This window comes from Bufo bufo, chromosome 6 (assembly GCF_905171765.1).
Source record: "Bufo bufo chromosome 6, aBufBuf1.1, whole genome shotgun sequence".
NCBI classification, from domain to species: Eukaryota; Metazoa; Chordata; class Amphibia; order Anura; family Bufonidae; genus Bufo; species Bufo bufo.
This window is the reverse complement of record NC_053394.1, coordinates 72,352,797-72,378,124: the sequence shown is the minus strand read 5'-3', so window position 1 is coordinate 72,378,124 and position 25,328 is coordinate 72,352,797. Positions and strand designations below refer to the sequence as shown.

At 44.3% G+C, this 25,328-nt stretch overlaps 1 protein-coding gene across 2 annotated transcripts in view; it reads right to left on the bottom strand.

The window, feature by feature from the left end:
• PDCD11 (programmed cell death 11) overlaps positions 1-25,328 on the bottom strand; it is a 70,224-nt gene that overhangs the window by 3,168 nt on the left and 41,728 nt on the right. The window contains exons 17-34 of one of the 2 annotated variants that reach the window (XM_040438949.1): positions 22,398-22,617; positions 20,812-20,967; positions 20,428-20,543; positions 18,507-18,997; positions 18,360-18,422; positions 16,810-16,888; positions 16,150-16,239; positions 15,384-15,486; positions 14,388-14,565; positions 11,132-11,185; positions 10,512-10,634; positions 10,281-10,403; positions 10,042-10,189; positions 8,731-8,847; positions 6,774-6,923; positions 6,445-6,665; positions 5,063-5,231; positions 4,141-4,294 (exon numbers count right to left, since the gene is read on the bottom strand). In XM_040438949.1, coding sequence (XP_040294883.1) covers positions 4,141-4,294; positions 5,063-5,231; positions 6,445-6,665; positions 6,774-6,923; positions 8,731-8,847; positions 10,042-10,189; positions 10,281-10,403; positions 10,512-10,634; positions 11,132-11,185; positions 14,388-14,565; positions 15,384-15,486; positions 16,150-16,239; positions 16,810-16,888; positions 18,360-18,422; positions 18,507-18,997; positions 20,428-20,543; positions 20,812-20,967; positions 22,398-22,617 — 2,755 coding nt within the window. Of the gene's footprint in view, positions 1-4,140; positions 4,295-5,062; positions 5,232-6,444; positions 6,666-6,773; positions 6,924-8,726; positions 8,848-10,041; positions 10,190-10,280; positions 10,404-10,511; positions 10,635-11,131; positions 11,186-14,387; positions 14,566-15,383; positions 15,487-16,149; positions 16,240-16,809; positions 16,889-18,359; positions 18,423-18,506; positions 18,998-20,427; positions 20,544-20,811; positions 20,968-22,397; positions 22,618-25,328 lie in introns of those variants that run through there. The other variant, XM_040438950.1, reaches the window with a different exon arrangement.

The following is a 25,328-nucleotide window of genomic DNA, read 5'->3' as shown; positions in this document are numbered from 1 at the left end:
GGTCAGCGGCTGTGACATCACAAAAGGGTCCGAATCAAGTAAGCTGGTGCGACATCAGAAAAGGGTCTGAGCCGGGTAAGTGGCTGTGACATCACAAAAGGGTCCGAGTCGGGTCAGCTGCTGTGACATCAGAAAAGGGTCTGAGCCGGGTCAGCTGCTGTGACATCACAAATTGAATCCACCAGGTAAACGGCCATCTGCAGTTTTGACATCACAAGTGTGTTTCACTTGCTGTGATATCACAGTGAGGAGTGGCTTTCAGCTGTGTAAGCTGCTATGACATCACAAGTGGAATCTGGCAGCTGTGATGCGATCACAATTCTCGACAGTCGCTTTGATATTTGAGATAACCAAGTTATCAACTATTCAGAAAGTGCATCCCCCCAAAAGGTCTGAATGAGGCAGACCCTTGAAGGAAGGATTTACTGTTACGTTACCAGACTATGAATGAGTACTGAATAGAAAATCTGCAGTTTCATTGTCCTGTCAAGCTGTCTGTCTTAGCTGATCTATGGCACACCTACAGCGGATGTGCTGGGAGCGATGTGTGCGTCCTACATGACGTCACTCGGATCACTGATATGGAAGAAACACCCGATACACTGTTCTTCTATTGTCAGGCAAGCACATCATCAGGGAAAGATCATATTCTTTGACTATTCTAGTAACATTACGAAAGCTTTAAAAAAAAAAAAAAATGTTGCATTGATCACACTACTCGGGGACAGATCTATATCCAAAAACTGGAAAGAAACGGCTGGCACTCACTATGTGGTTGCACATCAAACAATCATTTATTAATAATAAACCGCTAGTTCAATAATCGAATAAAAGCAGAAATACATACACTTGAACATTAAAACATCATTGTTAAAAGAACCCCTAAAAAATAAATAGTAAAATTCAATATATACTGCACTGATAGGGTCTCTTGGAAAAGTGAGATAGTCCTGTACTTGTTTGCCAATGAGAATCCAATTCAATCAAACAGGGAACCTGTCTCTTTAAATAAGACAAATGTAGCCAAGTCCACAAGCTGTGTTAGTTGCTGCTGGGGGATAAAATCTCCCTCTTTATAATTGTCTTCAGCAGTTCTTGCACTGTTGGATATTAAGACTTTCAACAATAAGATATGCCACAGATTCACAGGGAAGTTTTAGCTCACCCACATGAACGGATCTCCGGCCGTCTAATTCAGCCGCTTGTTCCACTGCTCGCTCTCACACTCCCCGCTCTCTGGCGTGTCCCACGTGATGTACCAGAGATATCGCGGGATTTGGGGATTTCAGTCCGGTAATCTTGGTCCGATATTCTTATGAGAGCTGCAGGTCAGATGAAGAAATGGAGCGCTCCACTTTGTAAGAAATAATTCAAATTACATCCATCATATCCAGAAGCTTGGTTGTTGGCAGGGATATAACGCTAAACGCGTTTCGAGGACTTCAATCCTCTTCCTCAGTAGCTATACCCCTGGTGTTGAATCCCCTCCTTTTATACCGTCATGTGCAGTCCACAAAATCTGGGCTGGAATCACTTTTTCTTATAATGCGATTTTTTTGATGCGTTTTTGGTGCGGTTTTGAAAAACGCATGTGCGTTTTTTATGGCATCAAGACCGCAACCGCTTACTTAGTGTTAATATGTCAAAACATGGTTATACACAGATATAGATTATCAAAAATATTGAATATGTTAAAAAATTCAAATATACAAGACATTCTAAAATACAATTCAGGTGGTCAATAATTTATAAATAAATAGGAGCTAGATGAAAGTTTGTAGTATACAATAATTCATAGAAACTTCTATATAACCAAGGGCCTCATCCTCTACATCTTATATTCTTATCCATCTTCCAATGATAATGTTTAAGATGGAGAACATTGGAAGATGGATAAGAATATAAGATGTAGAGGATGAGGCCCTTGGTTATATAGAAGTTTCTATGAATTATTGCATACTACAAACTTTCATCTAGCTCCTATTTATTTATAAATTATTGACCACCTGAATTGTATTTTAGAATGTCTTGTATATTAGAATTTTTTAACATATTGTTCAATATTTTTGATAATCTATATCTGTGTATAACCATGTTTTGACATATTAACACTAAGTAAGCGGTTGCGGTCTTGATGCCATAAAAAACGCACACGCGTTTTTCAAAACCGCACCAAAAACGCATCAAAAAAATCGCATTATAAGAAAAAGTGATTCCAGCCCAGATTTTGTGGACTGCACATGACGGTATAAAAGGAGGGGATTCAACACCAGGGGTATAGCTACTGAGGAAGAGGATTGAAGTCCTCGAAACGCGTTTAGCGTTATATCCCTGCCAACAACCAAGCTTCTGGATATGATGGATGTAATTTGAATTATTTCTTACAAAGTGGAGCGCTCCATTTCTTCATCTGACCTGCAGCTCTCATAAGAATATCGGACCAAGATTACCGGACTGAAATCGCGATATCTCTGGTACATCACGTGGGACACGCCAGAGAGCGGGGAGTGTGAGAGCGAGCAGTGGAACAAGCGGCTGAATTAGACGGCCGGAGATCCGTTCATGTGGGCGAGCTAAAACTTCCCTGTGAATCTGTGGCATATCTTATTGTTGAAAGTCTTAATATCCAACAGTGCAAGAACTGCTGAAGACAATTATAAAGAGGGAGATTTTATCCCCCAGCAGCAACTAACACAGCTTGTGGACTTGGCTACATTTGTCTTATTTAAAGAGACAGGTTCCCTGTTTGATTGAATTGGATTCTCATTGGCAAACAAGTACAGGACTATCTCACTTTTCCAAGAGACCCTAATTGGGTGCATTGCGTTACCCTATCAGTGCAGTATATATTGAATTTTACTATTTATTTTTTAGGGGTTCTTTTAACAATGATGTTTTAATGTTCAAGTGTATGTATTTCTGCTTTTATTCGATTATTGAACTAGCGGTTTATTATTAATAAATGATTGTTTGATGTGCAACCACATAGTGAGTGCCAGCCGTTTCTTTCCAGTTTTTGTACATTCCTTGGACTGATTGAGTGAGCAGTCCCTCGGCTAGAGCACCCCTACCGTATTGAGGAGGGTGGTGAGCTATCCACATACTTTCCAAGTAAACAGATCTATATCCAAAGAGCTAGTAAGGACTACTACTGCAGGGGAAATGCCTGGCCGGCCAGTGTCAGGAGGGATAAGCCGACCACCCCAGTGAAAACATTTTGAACGTTTCCGTTTAAGATGATCTGAAGAATTTGTGTTTAAAAAAAAAACACAAAAAAAAACAAAAAAAAAAAACCCTGACAACTGATGGCCATGTTTAATGACTTTGCAGAGAAACTACCACCCATTTTACCCAGACTCCAGCGTTTTACAATTTGACAAAAGACTGATGATTTTGTTTTAAACTAGAATATTGTTAGGCTGGGTTCACATCACATTTTATGCCTCCATTTGCCGTATACGTAAAAAAAAAAAAAAAATGGGGAAAAAAATAAAACCACGGTACTTTTTTTTTTTTACAATGCAACTCTGTGGTGAACAGATGCCACTGTATGTATGGCATCAGTCTGAGGCATCCGTTTTTTGTATACGTTAAACGGATGGGAAAAACATGATGTGAACTGAGCCTTATATATTGATATAGGAGTACCTTCTAGGGAACAGTCACAAAAATTAGAGAGGTTGCACCATGAAGATACCTCATCTCCTATCCACAGGCAGGACAAGGGAACAAGTGGTCGGTGGGGGTCTCCCTATTTGAACGGAGCGCCAGAAGTGTGTGTGTCCACTGCGCCATTCAACTTTATAGGACTGAGGGAGATAGCAGAGTACAAAATCTTTGCTGTCTCCGGCAGCCCAACAGAGTTGAACGGAGTGACAGTGTACATGCATGACCGCTGCTCCATTCAAATGGGGGAAACTAGGCCCCTGTTCTCGTGATAGTCAGGGACCCCAATGGTCAGTGTCTCTCTCCCCCCCCCCCCCCCCCAGCCCCCAATCTGACTCTTATTCCCTATGCCGTGGATAGGGGATAGGTTGTCTGCTAAGGTGTAGCAATGCCCGGTTTAGCAGCTCATATTCCGTATTTATCATCCAGAGAAACCTCTACTTGGCACAGCAAGTACCACTGGGGTAAACTCACGTTCTTTATCTGGAACACACTTCAGTGCTCGCTGCAGCAACCTGTGCGTGGCCTCGGACTGGCCTCGTTTCAGGAGAAACGTGGCATATTTCCACCATACAGACTTCTCCTGGCGGAAACGCTTCACCATGGTGTTAAACAGGTCCTCGGCTTCCTGGAAACAAAATCAAATTATGGATTGTATTGTAGAACCAAGTAATGACGTCCCTGAGTGATATTTACAACTTCTATGCTGCACAAAACCTGATTTACGTGAATTGAAAATAAAAAAAAAATAATAGCAAATCTGCAAGCGAGATTGGTCAAGCGGACGGCAGACTACTGCATGCATTACGCTGTGTATGGAATCTGCTGGGCAGTCTCAAGTAACCCCCTGCATATATTGACTATCCTTCAAAACTGTGCAGAGATGGGATCAGATCTAATTTCAGAGCTGGAAACTGACTGCCATGGGTAACTGCTCCATGTTTCCTCTATTAGACGTGCACTTGTAAAGCAAATCTGCTTGAAAAACATCAGAAGGGGCTTTCTGGGAGTAAAATATTGATGACCTATCCTCAGGATAGGACATCAATATCAGCTCAGTGGGACTCTGACTCTCGCTGTCTCCATCAATCAGATGTTTGAAGTGGCCACGGCACTCAGTCAAGCGCGGTGGCCTCTTCCTAGGTCAGTGGCCTGATGTTCATCTGCCACATGGCCTATGTCCAGCTCAGTCACTTTCAATTGAATGGGTCTAGGTCATCAATATCAGATCAGTGGGGGAAAGTGTTGAGGCCTCATCACAGCGCCGTCTTCTGTATAGTGGCTGCACTTGGTAGGCTGTGAGGAGGCCTCAACACCTGCCCCCACTGATCTGATATTGATGACCTATCCTGATAATGGACTGCTGGAAAACTCCTTTGGATCAGCTCGCTGTTACCTTTAACTTCTCCGACTTCAAGTAAATGTCCACCAAATTCTGAAAGGCTTTCAAAGGGTCATTGTACTGAATGGCTCGTTCGAAAACCTTCTGTAGGGTTTCCTCTGTCCCAAAGGTATTCTCCATGTTCAGCATTGCAACCCAAACATTCAGCTTTTCTTGCTCCTCTCTGCAATGGTTAAAAATACATCAGAAAATTAAACTGTTCTACACCTGTGACAAATACACACATAAAAAGAGCATTTTATTTTGCTTAACCCCTTGGCATCTTGGGCATTTTTCATTTTTTCCTCCCTGCCATATATATATATATTTTTTTTTTTCCATCAACAGCCACACGAGGGCTTGTTCTTTGAGGGTGCGTAAGACTTAGTGATATTTGTAATTCCATTTCTAGATAAAATTTTGTATGAAAAGGGCAAGGTGACCAAAAAAGGGCAATTCTGCCATTGGGAATTTTTCTTCTTTATGGTGTACACTCTGCAGGAAACATAAGGTGATATTTTAATAGTTCAGATATTTCCAGATGTGGCAATACCGGTTGTTTATTTATTTTTTTATATTATAAAACAGTTGTTTTTAATATTTGGTATTTGATTAAATATTTTTGAATACATTATTGAACTGCCATTTCCTAATTTTTTGTTCCCTCGGCCCAGTAGTGGCGGACCTAGGGCACCCTGGAAAAAGTCTATGGTGTACCAATATGCCTTAGACGTTTCCTGCCATTCATCAGCGCAGAGTGCGCTATGAACTGCACGGGCAGAGCACTGAATGTAGGCAGGCTAATGAACCTATATGATAAATTACATGGAAGATATACTATATTGGACTGTAGTATTCAGGTTAAATTGCCGTGTTGGCACTTTGTAATAAATATGTGGGTTTTGGATTACAGTTTGGGCACTGTCTGTAAAAGGTTGACCATCACTGCCTTAGGAGAACTGTACCTGTGATTGTTTGCTTGTACTATACACACTCCAGTACTTCCATACTGCAGTGTATAGCGATTCTTCCGATCTCTTATAGGTGCAGTGACATGGCAGGCCTGGGGGCCTTCACAAAACCTAACCCCAGCTACCAGGACAGTGGCTCAGAGCTCTGTGGCTGCATTGTGGGGATCAGAAGACAGTGTGGAACCCTTTCTCTAACCTCTCAGATGACACCGTTGCTATTGACCGCGGCACTTGATGGGATAAAATGACCGGGATCCATGCTATCTCAGATGCTGGTCACTGATGTTTATGGGTGTCAGCTGTATTAAACAGTGGGCACCCACCATGTGAGTGTACAATCCATGTAAACCTTCAGGCATTATGATGTACCTGTATGCCATATGTCATAAAGGGGTTAAATACCAATCCATCAGACTATACCCTTACCGGAAGTAAATGGTCTGGAGGGCTCTTTCGGCCACAGCTCGTGCTTGCTCAAGCTCAGTCGCCTGAAGGTGGAAATCCATGTACTGGATCCAGTTTGCAGAGACGTTCGGAGAGCTTATGACAAGGCGCTCAAACTCCTGCACTGATTGCGGCTTTCTATTTGAACCAGCGGCTTCCTTCTTAGTTTCTGTTTTCTGCTTATTTTTTTTGGTCTTCTTAGTCTGAAAAAATTAAGCCCAAAAAAAAAAAGTTAAAGCAACGCATTGATAAGTTGTATTAAGAGAGCTCTCCCCAAGGCCCTCTACATGGTCATTATATTACAAACTCACCTTGGTTTGCTCTTCATCATCATCTTCACTGTCTGAACTGCTCTGGTTTCCACCAGCTATAGAAGTTTTGAGGTTATTTAAGTCGACATTCCAGGAGAATCCAGAAGACACTTGGAGTCGTGGGGCAGGAGGCTTACCATCAGCCGTGTTCTGAGGACAAAGACATGAGCCGGAATGAGGTCTAGACAATACAGGTCTGTACACGTGTAATAAAGACCCCACCAACCATTTACAATCATCCCTTGGACCACCACTATAATTTTGTGCTCATACAACTTATTTTAGCTGACAGGCTCGTAGTTTTCCTACACGTGCACACAGGAGCTGTAGGAGCAATGTGGGCACTATATAATGGAGGTTTTCTGCTATATCTTAGAGCATAGTATCTGATAGAGCATACCACAATAACTTTTTCTGTAGGATTCACACAGAGGACTTTACCTTATAGCTGGTTTGTAATTCATATTAGGTCAATGGATGCAGAGCCATGTTTCCTAACCTCTCTACTATTCCCGAGACCTCCGCTAAACTGACAAATTAGGACATAATTCAAAAAGTTGACCAAAACCTTTCATGCAAATAAATAGGAACTTCAAAAAAAATGTGATATATAATTTTTTTATGTATTCATTCTTCTAAAAAAAAAAAAAAAAACATTTATGGAGACATTTATCATTTGCGATTGTTTTCATGTCACTTTTAAATCTGGGTTTTGCATTGTGTGGTTGCACCAAATTAATGCAACTGCATTGTGACTTTGGTTTAAAAAAAATACACTAGGGGGCTGCCTGGCCTAGGATGTGACTTTTCTGCAACATTTCAAGTGTTCCAGATAGTAATTGTGTTATAATCCAGGTTTAATCCCAATTTCCTGCCTCAAACATAGAACACTTTGAAAAGTGGTGTGTGTTCCAAATGTCGCAATTGGCATTTTTACACCAAAAACCTGATGCATCCGGTTTGATAAATAAATGTCCACCTTTTTTTTTTTTCTGCAACGTGGCTAGAATATGCCCCACTTCTTCATGGGGGTGGGTGGGTTAGGGACAGTGGGATGCTGGGAGGGTCACCCCGAAGAAGAGACCTCGGCACCTTTGCTTTCAATATGAGTGAGGGTCTCAGAGGTTGTACCCCTAGCAACATTAAGGGTTTTTTCCAGGTATTTAATACTGATGACCCATCTTCGAAACCAGTGGAGTAACTAGAAATGAGTCGGCCCCACAGCAAAATTTTTGAACGGAGACCCTGCCAATTTCTTTACAATCCCCTCCTCCTGTAAAATCCTTACTCCTGTGGCTAGCCAAGACAGGACCCGTCTCTGTATATAAAGTCAGTTTCCTACAGTGTCTCTGTATATAATGTAATTTTATAATAATGTTGAGGGGGGCCCTGACAAAATCTTTTAGTCCTCCTCCTGAGTTTGGGCCCCAAAGCAGCCGCTTCCCCTATAGCTATGCCCCTGCCCTGGACAACCCCTTTAAAAGTTATGGTATATCCTTGAAATGCAGAGATTCTAAGATGCGCCTTTAAGTTGCACTTGGTTATAAAATGGAGGTTTTGGTTTTCTGTGGAGCCATTATTTTAAGGTTTCCGCTCCGAGAGGGTTGCATAACCTTTAGGCCTCATACACATTACCGTATGTATTTTGCAGTCCGCAAAAAATACGGATGACATCCGTGTGCATTCTGTATTTTACGGAACAGCTGGCCCCTAATAAAACAGTCCTATCCTTGTCTGTAATGCGGACAATAATAGGACATGTTCTATTTTTTTGCGGAACGGAAATACGGGCATACGGAAACGGAATGCACACGGAGTAACTATTTTTTTTGCGGACCCATCAAAATGAATGGTTTGGCAAAAAAAAAACTAAAAAACTGAACTGACGCGTAAATAAAATACGTTCGTGTACATGAGCCCTAGTAGAAAAAACATTTGTTCCTTTCATGTGACTTACTTTTTTGTTAGTTTTTTCGGTTTCGGTTTCATTCTCTCTGCAGTAAACCTCCACACCGCTGTCCTCGTCATCTTGAGGCTCTTCTTGTGTTTTCTTCTTCTGCTTCTTTTTAGTGACCTATTATTAGAACATAAAGCATTATTACAACCCGGCAGCAACAACTCTGCGTTTCTGGTCTGGTGCACGGCACTAAATGCTCCCTCCAACCTTATGCCTCACGAAGATCACAAACTCACTTCAAATTCTCAAACTGTATTATCATGAAAGGCGGCCATGCCTAAAAACTACTGATCTGACCAGCTCAGGATCTGCACTATTTCCATCTCAAAGAGCGCCACCCTTGTGCAATGGCTGCGTCTGTTATTGCAGCTCAACGGGGCTTCACCGCAACGGGGCTGAGCTACAATAACGGACGCAGCTCATGGAACGTGGCACTACTTCTAGAAAAAGAGAAGCCATGTTTTTCTAAACTCAAGAGTCTTAAAATTAGAGCAGACCAGACAGACAGTTTAGGGACTACTGCGGGGAAGTGCCGTTGAGTAGGAATATAAAAAGTATAAACTTGGAACCAGCATTTTGTGACTGAATGTCCCATTCCTATGATCGGTGAAGGTAAACCTAGCTGGCAGAATCCAGCGAGGGTCTTGTACAAACAGTGTTCAGACACTCGTATGCTTTAAAACCTATTCATTACAGGGGTTTTCCTCTGGATATGTCAGGGATCAGCAACCTCCGGCACTTCAGATGTTCTGAAACTACAACTCCCAGAATGCTCCATTCACTTCTACGGGAGTTGTGAGAACAGCCGAGCACGTTTACATGCTGGGAGTTGTAGTTTCACAGCAGCTGGAGTGCCAAAGGTTGCTGAGCCCTGGGATATGTTATCAGCATCTGATCGGTGGAGGTCGGACACCCCGGGACCCCCGCCGATCAGCTGTTGTATAAGGCACCGGCGTTCACAGTAGCGCCATTGGCTTTCTCGCAGCTTCACCTAGGCCACGTGACATCACGTTCACTGATCACAAGGCCTAGAAGCAGCTCAGCCCCATTAAAGTTACTGAGAGCGCCGGTGCCTTATCAAATAGCTGATCGGCGGGGGTCCCAGGTGTCGGACCCCCACAGATCAGAGACTGGTAACATATCAAGATAAAAAAAAAATTTGAAAATCTCTTCAACAAGAAAGAACTAAACAGTAAGTAACAGCCCGGGGATAATGGAATGGGCCAGAGCAGAGCAGCCGCGTCATAACAGACCACTCTTCAGTGCTGCCATCTACTGGTCACAGCGGAGACATGTCAGCAGTGAAAATACCTGGTCTTCACTTTCAGAATCTGATCTCCTCCTCTTAGAAAGCATTTTATTCCTCAAGGTGAAACTTTCCGACTTTGGAATGACATCTGGTTTTCCCGTATCCTTAGAGAGAAGGGAGAGCTCCAAGCGCTGCTTTTTTCTGTTAATTCTACAGAAAGAAACCACAAGTAAAACATCACATGTACGTCTTATCCACCTCATACTCTTCCCCCACACCCTTCTTTCAAAGGACAACTTACGACAGAATTTTGGCTGTAAGCAGGGTTCCTTCAGGGATATATGTAGAGTATGTTTTAGGGTCTTCAATAAAGTAATTACTAGCATGCCTAAACTCAACACGGCCGACAATGGAGCTCGATAACCTGCGATACAGAAAGGAAAGTCACCGATCTGCCACAATATTAAAGAGAAGTTACCTGCACATCCAATACACGTGCACCCATAAAGAGCGGGGAGAAGCTGGTCCTCACCGGAAGAAGATCCCCTTTTCTGTAACCGCTCCAACAAAAACTGACACCAACTGTCCTGCCTCCAGGTTGTCTATGGAGGCGATTTCTTTATCCGTCACTTCATTCGCAGACTCTGGACATGTCCTGCAAGAAAGGAGGGAAGAATAAGACACACAGGGTTTCAATTCAAGTTAGTTGGAGATTCAACTGGAACCATTTCTGTGAAAAGCAGTCATCCACTAAACATAAAGGAGTGATTGCAAGGCTTACACGTATGCCCTGGGATAGAGGGATGTCTGACTGATGGAGGTAGGACTACTGGGATCTCCACCAATGACTAGAGCGCCCGTCCGGAGTAAACCCACACGAATGGATTGGTGGCTGAGCATGCTCTCTGGTGGTCCACTCATGTTCTACAGGATTGCTGAAGACAGGGGAGTACACTGCTTGCCCATCAGTGGCAAATATGACAGACAGGGAACCTCTGGTCATGACTGGGGTCCCAGCAGGTGAACCCCACCAGACACCTACTTCTACCTACGGGATAAGGGGATACGTTTTATTCTTGGGGACAACCCCTTTAATGACCCAAAAAAGTTAAAAAACTAAATAGGGAGAACCAGCGCAGATAATTTGCTTACCGAGACTTCCTAAGGGACACCTCAATGGTCTTCTCCACAGAGAGTATGCAGCACCTGGATTACAACAAAGTCAGTTATTAGTGTAGGGTCTCGCCAATAAACCTATACAAAATGTATATGCATTTTCAGCAGAAACAATTCATACCAGATGCCCTTAAAAGGGTTGTCCGAGTCCAAGAAGGACTATATTCGAGTACTACAATGTCATAATTACTGCCCTGAACCCGCTCTGTCCCAGTGCCGTTACTCCCATGCGCCCTGCCGCTAAAGCCACAATGATAGGGCTCGTCACGGATGCGGACCCATTAACTTGAATGGGTCCACAATCCGGAAGGTGTGGTGAGGCACGGAGTTCTTCTGTGGAGTTTCTCTCCGTGCCGACGCACAGCAAAAATAAAAAATAGAACATGTTCTATTTTTCTGCGGTGCGGACGGATCACAGACACATTCAAGTTGCAGTCCTCAATGCACGGAATGGCCGTGTGAATGAGCCCTTATGTTTAGGTTCCAGCAATTAAGTGCCTATATACCACACATAACCACTGCAGCCAATCAGTGGCCTCAGATGTATACGGCATAAGACCGCTGAGGCCAGTGGTTGGTTACAGCAGTCATGGGCGGCATAGGGGCACGTCACAGAAGAACAAAGTCTGGTGGGGAAGATGGAGCGTTGACACAGGGATAGAGGGGATTCAGGACAGTGTTCCCTCCAGCATCTTCAAAAAGTGGCAAAAAGTTGCTAATTTTTGCATAAAAAGGGGGGCTTGCACAAATGTTTGCAACTTTTTGCTGCCACCTTCACAGCAGAGGGGACTTGATACATTTCCTCCAAAAATTATCTTACTGTCATTTACATCAGAGTGGAAAAAACGAGTATGAAAGGTCAGACTGTGCGCAAGTCTAAAGGCTGGAGGTCTCGGACCAATCAGAGGCATCATAGTACGTCAGGTGCACTCTAAGGGGACTGGACAAGGGCAGGGACCCCAATTGATATCCATCAGCAGCCATGTTGTTTGAATACACAGATAAAGGACAGCTATAAAACGTAATTACAGAAGGAAGATAACATTCACGTAGAGCGGAAAATATTTAACCACACGAGTCTATAATGGCTGATGCAAAGTCACTGACGTGGAGCGATGGTGAAAGGTTCCCTTTGAGGTTTATAGGACAGAAAAGCACAGGCAGCAAAATCGCCAGAGTCCTACAAAGTACAACAAACCTCAGGACATTCACATACCGTTGTAGTAACTCTTAAAGGGGTTGCCCTATGAAAAATATTCTACATTTTTCAGACCTGCACCTAGATCATCTAATGTAATTAAATATTTAGTATAGCCGCCGAGTTATTTACTGAAATCTATCTGCACAGCGCCACCTGCTGTCTGCCCTTTTTCTAAATTCTCTGTCCAGCTCATTGCGGTTGACATACATGCTCCGTTCCATCCTTCAAATGCCACTGGCTGCAGCAGAAAGGACACATCCCCTGAGAGTACATGCCCTCTGAGCTGGCAGCTTGAAATAAAGCAGAGCAACTGCAGCAATGGATAGGCAGACCACTGAACCCATGTGAGGTTCTAGGTTTGTTAGAAAGAGATGGTCATGAACTACACTGCTCAAAAAAATAAAGGGAACACAAAAATAACACATCCTAGATCTGAATTAATTAAATATTCTTCTGAAATACTTTGTTCTTTACATAGTTGAATGTGCTGACAACAAAATCACACAAAAATAAAAAAATGGAAATCAAATTTTTCAACCCATGGAGGTCTGGATTTGGAGTCACACTCAAAATTAAAGTGGAAAAACACACTACAGGCTGACCCAACTTTGATGTAATGTCCTTAAAACAAGTCAAAATGAGGCTCAGTAGTGTGTGTGGCCTCCACGTGCCTGTATGACCTCCCTACTACGCCTGTGCATGCTCCTGATGAGGTGGCGGACGGTCTCCTGAGGGATCTCCTCCCAGACCTGGACTAAAGCATCTGCCAACTCCTGGACAGTCTGTGGTGCAACGTGACGTTGGTGGATAGAGCGAGACATGATGTCCCAGATGTGCTCAATTGGATTCAGGTCTGGGGAACGGGCGGGCCAGTCCATAGCATCAATGTCTTCGTCTTGCAGGAACTGCTGACACACTCCAGCCACATGAGGTCTAGCATTGTCTTGCATTAGGAGGAACCCAGGGCCAACCGCATAAGCATATGGTGTCACAAGGGGTCTGAGGATCTCATCTCGGTACCTAATGGCAGTCAGGCTACCTCTGGCGAGCACATGGAGGGCTGTGCGGCCCTTCAAAGAAATGCCACCCCACACCATTACTGACCCAATGCCAAACCGGTCATGCTGGAGGATGTTGCAGGCAGCAGAACGTTCTCCACGGTGTCTCCAGACTCTGTCACGTCTGTCACATGTGCTCAGTGTGAACCTGCTTTTATCTGTGAAGAGCACAGGGCGCCAGTGGCGAATTTGCCAATCTTGGTGTTCTCTGGCAAATGCCAAACGTCCTGCACGGTGTTGGGCTGTAAGCACAACCCCCACCTGTGGATGTCGGGCCCTCATATCACCCTCATGGAGTCTGTTTCTGACCGTTTGAGCAGACACATGCACATTTTTGGCCTGCTGGAGGTCATTTTGCAGGGCTCTGGCAGTGCTCCTCCTGTTCCTCCTTGCACAAAGGTGGAGGTAGCGGTCCTGCTGCTGGGTTGTTGCCCTCCTACGGCCTCCTCCATGTCTCCTGATGTACTGGCCTGTCTCCTGGTAGCGCCTCCATGCTCTGGACACTACGCTGACAGACACAGCAAACCTTCTTGCCACAGCTCGCATTAATGTGCCATCCTGGATAAGCTGCACTACCTGAGCCACTTGTGTGGGTTGTAGACTCCGTCTCATGCTACCACTAGAGTGAAAGCACCGCCAGCATTCAAAAGTGACCAAAACATCAGCCAGGAAGCATAGGAACTGAGAAGAGGTCTGTGGTCACCACCTGCAGAACCACTCCTTTATTGGGGGTGTTTTGCTAATTGCCTATAATTTCCACCTGTTGTCTATCCCATTTGCACAACAGCATGTGAAATTGATTGTCACTCAGTGTTGCTTCCTAAGTGGACAGTTTGATTTCACAGAAGTGTGATTGACTTGGAGTTACATTGTGTTGTTTAAGTGTTCCCTTTATTTTTTTGAGCAGTGTATGTGGCGTTCCGTTACTCATGAGATAACCCCTTTAACTAATAGTTAGAAATCTCTCACAAACCTGACAAACATCCCGACGGTAAAGTTCTTCACAGGACTCTCAGCATAGCAGTCGCCCAAATGGGAGAGGCTGGCTTTTCCGGTCTTTTTAAAGGGCAATGATATTTCTAAACCAGAGTTTGGGCTTATGCTTTTCACGCAGCCAGTGGTCACACAACCTTCTGTCAGGGCGTGCGTGTCTACCAGGAAAACAAAAAAAGGACAAAAAGCAATTAGAAATGGCATATCCATTGTACATTGTACCTTCTTTATTGTATTACGGAGCAGCAGCAGCTCCAGAGATTTGCTTTACAGCGGGTAGCCAATTCAAGTCAGACCGAGAAGACCACCAGCTGACTTCTATACGGCTTTGTTCACATCCTTATCAGAGGTTCCATTAGGAGCCTCCAATACAGATTTTCGCATCCAACAGAAAAAAAAACAGAGCAGTATGCTACGTTATTTTTTTTCCTGGAAAATGACAGAGCATGGCGGACACTGAAGAGTCAACGGGGTTCACCGGGTGCTTGTGCGACGGATCCGCCGCAGTTTGAATATTCCATTTTTCTGCTCCTGTGAAGTAACTCAGAATGCAGATTTGAACTAAGCCTAAGGCTACATGCACATGACCGTGTGCGTTTTGAAACCCGCAAATTGCGGATCCGCAAAAAAATAAAAATAAAAGAATGAAATCCATATGCAATCTGTTTTTTTTTTTTTGCGGATCCATTGCAACAATGCCTAAAAAAGGACAAGAATAGGACATGTTCTATTTTTTTTTTGCGGGGCTACGGAAACGGACATACTGATGCGGACAACACCGTGTGCTGTCCGCATCAGTATGTCCGTCCGTAGCCCCGCAAATAAAATAGAACATGTCCTATGGCGGGATTTTTTGCAGACCCATTGAAATGAATGAGTCCGCATCCTATCTGCAAAAAAACGGAACGGACACGGAAACAAACAACGTTCGTGTGCATGTAGCCTAAGACACGGCAATGGGTTTTCACGTTATTACCTGTCAGCGACAGAGGGAGTGCTCTTGGGGAAAAGCCTGTTCCAACCACAGTAGCCGAGACTGCCTGCCCTTGCTTGAAATACTTTTCAGGCCGCTTCAATACCTGCAAAATACAATGGACAGGGACTGTTCAGACAAATTAAAGGGGTTCTACAGAATGAGAAAAACAATGCTTCGGACTTTCCGCGAACGGATTTCCATGTTACAATAGCAGCATAGAAGGTGAGATTTAAATGTTTGCCCAAGCTGTGGGAAATATCTGCAACAAATCTGCACATTACTTGACATAAGCTGTAGAGTTTAAAGGGGTTGTCCCATCTTGGCCATGAAAGGCTCCACACTTCCACAGCATAGTTACATATATAGTATGTACAGTGATTAGGAGCTAAGCAAACAACGTAGCACAGCAAGTTACGCCGTTTCTGCAACCTTGGAAACACTGAAGCTTGCTGTGCTACGTCATTTATGGAGCTCCCATTTACGGCTATGGGATTTACAAAAAAAAGAGGGACATCGGTCTCAAGGTCGTTTCTGTAACTTTGCCTCCTCTGGCCAGTGGTTATTCTCATTTCAGCTATGAAAGGTCATCCCCTTTAAATCTGCATGCTATCAGTAGAGGCTGTGGATTTCAGCCATGAAATTTCACCCTTTGCAATCCGCATGCATCTAAGACAGAGTACCACAAAACAAGTCCGTGCAGCTGTAGCCTTCAGCTTTTTTTTTTTTTTTTTTTTCATTGCAGGACTCGGGGACATTAAGTACATACCTTGCTTGACTTAGAGAGCAGAAGGAGTTCAACTCGCCCATGGATGGCAGGAGTGATCTCCACCTCGAGATGCTTTTCCTGCTTCTTGTACTGAAGAGGAAAATGAATAAAAATGGCTATAGAACTCCCAGCATCGAAAGAACCTGACACAGATCCTTTTGCATTAACCTATTATATAAGGCTGAACTTAAAGGGCTTTTCCATCTTTGAGGCAGATCTGGACCAGCAATGGAAAGTATACTTACCCTGCCTCCACACCCCCCCCAATCTGGGTTCTGGCTTATTCACTTCCCAGATGCCATACTCTGGCCCTTGCTTCAACATTTGGTTAGAGGGCCACTGTAAAGAAAAAAACACTTGCCACAGCTGTGATGTGTCCCCCTTTTGGTCACCTCAATCGGTCATTGACACAAGGGGGATGAATCACTGTTAAGGCGGCCGCCAAACTGGAGGAGAGCGGCAGCATGGGAGAGAAGGAGTCAGAACCCAGGGGCAGGTAAGTATGCCTTACCTCCACATGTACAGAAATGTGGTGGGTATGCTCAAAAACAACTTTAACAGGATACATTCAGATTTCAGAGGTCTAATCGGTGAAGTTTTGAAGACAATGGATTGGTCTAGTATCTTCTGATTAATAATCCATTATCAGACCCATCATACCTTGACCACAAAGCAGGTCACCTTCTCCCCAGGCAACACAGATCTGAGATTTGGAATCTTCTCGTTGGTGTCCATCAGACTACAAGGGAAAAAAACGCAAACTTCAATGGGCAAAGCTGACATTTTATAATCCACAAGCAGTGGTCGCAGGAACTCTGTTCTCCTGAAAGGTGCGGGTCCCAGAGGTGGGACCCGCACCTATTAGAAAACAGGGCTCCCCCCTGGATAAATTCCACATTCATATCTGCCTGTAGGAGAGCTCTCAAAGGAGAGCATGTAAAAGAATGCCATACACAAAATATGTGAATTACCTACTGTCTGCCTCAAACAATAAATTCATTGCGCTAGGTTTTAAAGGGCATCTGTCAGCAGATTTGTACCTATGACACTGGCTGACCTGTTACATGTGCACTTAGCAGCTGAAGGCATCTGTGTTGGTCCCATGTTCATACGTGCCCGCATTGCTGAGAAAGATTATGTTTAAAGAGGACCTTTCACTGCTCCTGACATGTCTGTTTAAATAGCTTCATGCATCCCCCATGTAATAACAATTCTGGAGCATCTGTTCTTATGGCTCTATGTTGTGCCATTCCTTTATTATTTCTACTAGAAGTTATGGATGAATTGCCAGCAGTCTGCAGTAAGAGCACAGAGGGGAGGTAACCAGTTGGGGGGGTGTACCTGCACAGTCTCTCTATCCAATCAGTGCTGCCATCTTCAGACTGTGCAGGTACACCCCCCCCCAACTGGTTACCTCCCCTCTGTGCCCTTACTGCAGACTGCTAGCAATTCAGTCATAACTTCTAGTACAAATAATAAAGGATTGGCACAACATAGAGCCATAAGAATAGATGCTACAGAATTGTTATTACATGGGGGATGCTTGTAGATATTAAAACAGGCATGTCAGGAGTGGTGACAGGTTCTCTAATATATGCAAATGAGCGTCTAGGAGCAATAGAGGCCTTGATATGACACCTAGAGGCTCTGCTATCCCTGCACTTTGAATGGCAGGGCCAGGCAGTGAAAGCATCATCACACCTGGTCCTGTCAATCACAGTGCAGAAGGCGCAGCAGTTAGAGAGAGCAGAGCGTCTAGGTGTAATGACAACGCCCCCGTTGCTCCCAGAGGCTCATTTGCACATATTAAAACATTTTTCTCAGTAATGCGGCCACATATGAACATGGGACCAACACAGACGTCTTCAGCTGCCAAGCGCACATGTAACAGATCAGCCAGTATCATAGGTACAAAACTGCTGACAGATGCCCTTTAAGATTTTCAACCGGCTAAAACCTCAATAGATTTGCTTGTGTATATATTGGCAAATCTGTACTTTTTTTGTTTTATACATCGAAAATTAGGAAAGCCTCCTTGCTTAGGATGGTTCAGGAAGTACTCACTGAACGCATTTATCCGTAGACCAAATACAGTTCAGATTTCAATTTAAGAGGATTGTGAATGCACACACCATGGACAGCCTTACTATCACATCACATATAACAGGTCTTGCTTTATGGAGGGATGCACTGACATTTTTTCCACTCACCTCGGGAGCATACTGAGCTCCAGAATGGACTTCATCAAATGTGGGTGAGTAATTGGGAGGAATCTGTGAAGAGATGAATGGATGTATATAATCTTCGAGCTCTGTCCACGTGTCCTTTCTACAAAAGCTTTCCCTACCACCACTTACCTGTGTGTCTTCACATCTCGCCCTCCTATTACCCGACAGGTTACATTTTGCTTAATCCTCAGCTTGGATGTAGGGAGGACCCCGTCCGGCACTTCTTCCAATATTTGGGAGGCATGGATCGCCCCAACTAGTTTATCAGTTACAGAAACCATTACACTAGTGGGCTTCACACTTTTTACCGTCCCCGTGACCACTTCCCCAATCATTGGCTTCTTTTTCACAGGGGCCATAGTGGCTTTGTGGAGCTTTTCCTCCTCTCCAGTGGTATGTTGGACTGCTAGGAGGAGGCCATATTCATCAGTACTGGAACTCTTCACTGTCACCAAGATTTTCTCTCCAAATAGTAACTTTTCTGAGTCAAATCGGTAAGTGTCATTATAGTGACTTGTGAGTGGGATAGCTGCAAGATGAGCCGTGTCTTCCAAGGACACAACTGTAAATTCTTCGGCCACGTGCTGTACCACAGCAGAATGCGTTGTGCCTTCAACAACCTGAGAAAATAGAGGAGAATGTCATACTGGAGAAAGGAACTGGCAGAGGCACAGAACCATGTAGTTCTCAGCTTCTACCACTAGGGGGTGTGATCTGTAGGCAGGTGTAAAAGGACCCCAGTCAGTTCATTATGAGCCATTATAAAGACTGAATCCCTCAGTAGTTGAAGGGAATAAAGGAGTTACAGGTATGCTATGGAAAAAATTCATCCACAGGATAGGTGGTAAAGGTATCAACACTCAGGGCGCCCACACGAACACTAAAAGAGAAGTCCCAAGCCCCCTGTTCCTCTTCAGTGCACAACTGCGGCAACAAAGAGCTTGAATGGTGTGGTGGTCACACACGTGCCCCCCAAGCCACTCCAGTCAAAGTCTATGGGGCTGACAAACCGCTGAGCGCAGAAATCCTACACAGGAAGCACCCTTTAAAAAGGGGCTGTACAGTAACTGAAAAACATGGCCGCTTCCTTACAAACTCAGCACCACACTGGTCCACAGTCTGGCATTGCAACTCTGCTCCATTGAAGTGAATGGGGCTGAACTGCAATGTCTCATGTAACCAGTGGACAGGTGCAGTGCTGTTTTTTGGAAGAAAGCAGCCATGTTTTTCGAATCCCGGACAACCCCTTTAAAAAGAGGACCTTAAACCACTCCTGACATGTCCGTTTTAATAGCTACATGCGTTTGCCGTGTAATAAAAATACTGGAGCATCTATTCTTATTGCTCTATGTTGTGACTTTCCTCTGTTATTCTGCTAGAAGTCATGAACAAATAGCTAGCAGTCTGCAGTAAGGGCACAGAGGGGAGGTAACCAGTTGGGGGGTGTACCTGCACAGTCTGAAAATGGCAGCACTGATTGGATAGAGCGAGTCTGTGCAGGTACACCCCCCCCCCCCCCCCCCCAACTGGTCACCACCCCTCTGTGCCCTTACTGCAGACTGCTAGCAATTTATTCATAACTTCTAGTAGAAATAATAAAGGAATGGCACATCATAGAGCCATAAGAATAGATGCTACAGAATTGTTATTACATAGAGAATGGATGAAGCTATTAAAACCGGGAAGTCCGGAGTGTGGACAGGCCCTCTTTAAGGCTAGGTTCACATCTGTAGCATATTCCATAATTTTGGCCAGAAACACAGTAAAACAGCGCACACAGTACCATTTTTGACTGTAACATGATGGACACCGTGACGGAACCTGATGGACCGCATTATACATCAATGGAGTCAGTTTGGGAACCACTAAGAGTCCCTCATGTGATGGTTCTGGCACTGCCATCATTTTCAGTTTTCTGCTACTATAATGGAAAAGAAAACTGAAAATGCAAATCCATCCTTCGAAAACTATGAGAATCCGCGCAAATTTGTACTAAGAGAGGAGGGAGTTAATGCCTGAAGAATACAACACCCGAGACCTGTGCACTTACTGTGTCTTTAGGTTTTCTCAGAAGAGTCTCATCCACAGAGACGTGAATATGGGACTTCAGGAGATCGACATGTAGCACCACAACCTTTGCCTTCTGTCCTGTGACCAAAGTTTTTGCTGCAATGAAAGACATGAGAAACTGGTAATACAGCCAACAGATTCAGCCGTAATGATAGTCACAGCAGAATGAATAGCCAGTAACAGTTTGCCAAAACCCACTAAACATAGCAGCACTTAAATGATTTTTTATGTCTAATGCATTAAAAGTACAGCCGTGGATAAAGCTTCAGCTCTCAGCATCCACACGTGAAAGCTTCTCCCAAGTCAGCATTGCAAATGGAAGTCACTATAAACCTCAAATGTGCATCCAGTCAAAGGGTTTTACCTTTCTCCTGATGTTGAGCTGCAGATATTTTCTGAGCACCAGAGATCCGACTGACGCCAAACAGGACTGAACCATCTTCCTTCACCTCCTCAACTACGAGGGTCAGCTTCTTCCCTGGGACTAATGAGTAAATGCTCTCACCATCCTCCAGATGCTCTAACATAGGAAACAAAAAAAAAAAAAAAAAAGGTGTTAGAAACGGAGTTGTATAGACGGCAATGATAAAGGGGTTTTCTAGGAGTTGGCTACTGATGACATGTCATCAATATCTGATCGGTGGGGGTCCGACTCTTCATCAGCTGTTGGAGAGGACCACAGTGCTCAGATGAGCGCTTAGGCCTCTTCTTAGGTCATGTCACCATACATCGGTTACATCACTCACATGGCCTAGGCGAAGCTCCGTTTCATTTAAGTGACTGAACACAGCCGCTACCCAATGGATGGCGAGCAAAACGGGCTATTCCAGCAGCTAATACGTGGAGGTGCCAGGAGTTGGACTCCCGCCAACCCGATACTGATGGGCTATCCTGATGAAAGGCCATCAATATCAAAATTGGGAAAACTCCTTTAACAGAGTTTCAGAGTGTTCCTATAACTAAGTATAGATTTATACATACTACATACAGTAATGTAACAAAGAAGGGATAGCACTGTATACTAGACAGGACCCCATTCTGTCGCCAATCACAAGAAGAGCTCTTTGTCGCCTATTCTTTATTTTAAATGTGGCCTCAGGATAGGTCATCAATATCTGATCGGTGGAGGTCCGATTCCCGACACCCCCCAGAAGAGGCTGCTGTGCTTCAGTGAGTGCTGTGGCCTGTTCCGAGGCCAGTGACGTTACGTTCATCGGTCACGTGACCGAGGCATAGATCAGTCCCATCCAGGTAAATGGACCTGGGCTGCAATACACTGCCGATATCCAATCAGCGGCGCTGTGCTGGGAGGAGGCAGCGGCTCACAGCTAGTAAGGGAGCCAATCAGCTGTTTCAAGAGACTGTACAAAGTATGTACATTGTGATTATTGCAACATTTAAAATAAAAAATAAATAAATAAAAAATAAAAACACAGAGTTACCATTCCTCTTGCCCAGATGTTATAAGAAAAAAAAAAAAAAAAAAATTATAATACTACTTACCTCTCCATAATGTTCCATAGACTTTCTGGTGGTCTCCCTGCTCTATAAGCAGCCAGCATGAGACCACTGGAGCCAATCAGTGGCCTCAGTGACCACATACACCGTACTAGTGACACCATGGCTTCCATCACTGAGAGGTGCAGCAGTACGGCACATGACCGAGTGGCTGCCGCGGTCTTACGTCGGCCACTTGTAAAGAAGCATTAAAGAGGCCGCCAGAACGCCTGTGCTGGATCAGCGGGGCGGTTGGAGATGTAAGCGGTATTTTTTATTTTATAACGACTGGACAAAAGAATGGCGGCACTTATGGTCAATTCATAAATTTTCAGGAAGAATAGTAATGACAACGCAGACTTCGAAAAGAAGCTTCAGCACAGTCATTTCATAGGGAAGATTTTTTCGGATTTAGACATCTAAAACGTAATATCTGAGAAGAAAGTATCGTACCATCTCTGCTAAGAAGACTCCTCGAGAGCTGGACTTCTCTGAAGCACTGGCTCAGACGTGAAAAGCTCTCGGCCGAGCGGTCGTCAGGGGCACACTGGGACATCTTCAGGGTTACCAGGATGCGTCTCGTCTTCTCGTCTATATTTGTCACTTTTGCAACCACAGTCTGCCCCAGCGCAAAATGGTCATTGATGTTCGTCACAAACTTGTCACTGATTTTCTGTTGGCACAAGATAGAACGTTAAAGGAGTATTCCCATCTTAATCATATCTCACATGGTCCCTTATGTAAAGGTGATGAAATCTGCAAATACCTTTATTTTTTGCGCCATTTTCCTTATTTTCCTCCTGACTGAAAGGATTTAGACCTTTCTGGAACAAAGGAGGAAAATAAGGAAAATGGTGCAAAAAAGAAAAAAAGGTATTTGCAGGATTTCATCAACTTTACATAAGGGACCATGTGAGATATGATTAAGATGACAGCTTGCAGCATTTTGCTGTCCGCCTGACGATATGGAGGCAAACGGATCCGCCCTGACACACAATGTAAGTCAATGGGGACGGATCCGTTTTCACTGACACAATCTGGCACAATAGAAAACGGATCCGGCCTCCATTGACTTTCAATGGTGTTCAAGACGGATCCGTTTTGGCAACGTTAAAGATAATACAAACGGATCCGTTCTAAGCGGATGCATGCGGTTGTATTATCGGTTCGGATCCGTCTGTGCAGAACCATGACGGATCCACACCAAACTAGAGTGTGAAAAAAGGCTTATCCTCTATCCACAGAACTGATCTGCAGAGTCCGCATGAATGTCCACCACTCCACTTACTTCTATGAGTACAAGTGCTCGGCTATCTCCGGCAGCCATATTGAGCTCAATGGAGCGGCAGCACGCATGCATGACCCCCTCCCTTTCCAATCAGACACTTATTCCCTATGCTGTGAATAGAGGACGAGATGCCTTAATCGGTCAACCCCTTTAAAAAAGTTGTGTATTAGGAAAAAATGTAAAATCAATCAGTGCAGTATTTGGTACCAAAATTGGGAGATACGCCATCATGTAAATCGCATGATACTGGAGAGACACTAGTGCATGATGGGATGTACAGTTGTCAAGGCAATTGTACTAGTATCGTGCAAAGGAACTATCAAAATTCTTAGGGTGGCGTACGGTTGCCGCGGTGCATTGCCCAGTATGCACTAGCGACGTTCCATGCCAACACATCGAATTAAAGAGAGACATGTTAAACATGTACAGCACAGGATTAAGGGCTCTTTCACACAAGCGGATGCCGTGCGTGGAATCCGCTGCGTGAAAGAGTGCCAAGCCCCGTTCTGGACAGCAGAGACATGGAGCATTAACATTATTGATAATGCTCCGTGCCTCTCTGACCTTTTTACTACAAAATCCCAGCGAGATAAAAAGTTGTCACCGCTATTTTGTAGTAAAAAGGTCACATAGAGGCACAGAGCATTATCAATCATGTTACTGCTCCATGTCTCTGCTGTCCGGAACGGGGCTTGGCACTCAGTTACGCAGCGGATTCCACGCACGGCATTCGCTTGTGTGAAAGAGCCCTAAAGCAGGTCGGGAAAGCTGAGGCCCTCAAGGAGAAGACAGATAACTTTACCGTGCTCGTTACATAGTGCTCAATGTTCGCCTGGTGTCTTGGGTGCAGTGCAGGTGCAGGGACCCTAATCGGCTCTGCCCGTGCACAGTGTCTCCTTTGGATGCCCCAGTGGAAAAAAAAAAAAATAATATTTAAAGTTGCCCCCAGAAGTATTGTAATGACCTCTTGGGGATATATGTACCAAAAAAAAAAAAAGAAAACAAAAGAAAAAAAACACCAACAAAAAAACTGTTGCCTCGTTAATGTAAAACTATACATAACATATGAAAATGAACAAAACAAAGTAGCAAATCAATTTTAATGTTAGTTTGTGTGTGTAATATATATATATATATATATATATATATATATATATATATATATATATATATATATATATACACACACATACACACACACACACACACACAATATATATATACTTTTTTTTTTTTTTGTATAACTTACCAGTAAAAACGAGATTTTTGTATAACTTACCAGTAAAATCTCTTTCTCGCTCTTTCCTTGGGGGACACAGAAGACCTTGGGTATAGCTCATCTCCATAGGAGGCGTGTCACTAAGTGAAAACTGTTAAGCCCCTCCTCCATCAGCTATACCCTCAGCCTGGAGAGAGAGACTGCCAGTTGCGTGTCCAAGTAGTGAGAAAAGGCAAAGTCCAACAAGTGGAAACAACAAGCCAACTACCCAACGGGTAAACAAAACTCGGAAACCGTGCAGAAAAAAACAATGAAAGGGTGGGTGCGGTGTCCCCCAAGGAAAGAGCGAGAAAGAGATTTTACTGGTAAGTTATACAAAAAATCTCGTTTTCTCGCCCAATTTCCTTGGGGGACACAGAAGACCTTGGGACGTTCAAAAGCAGTCCAAGAGGGGAGGGACCACAGCACCAAGGCGAAGCACCCAAAGGCATCAAGGAAATGCCGCCTGCAAAACCAGGCGGCCCAAGGCAGCAGCCGCTGAAGCCAGAGTACGCACCCTGTAGAACTTGGTAAGGAGTGCAAGGAAGACCGTGGCCACCCTGCACAATTGCATGGCCGAAGCCCAATGCCTCCGGCCCCGGAGGCACCAACCGCTCTGGTGAAATGAACGGTGACACCAAAAACAGAACCCTGCCCTTGATGCGGTAACCTCAGCAATAGCCATTCTGATAAAGCGGAGGAAAGCCACCCTGGAGTCGTCAACCTTTGCGCGGACCTCCTGGAAACACAAGAGACCGAGCGTCGACAAGAGTCGGAGATGTCCAAGTAAAAAACTGCAGAGGGGGGGGCGTGGCCAGCTATGCAGGAGTGAAGACGT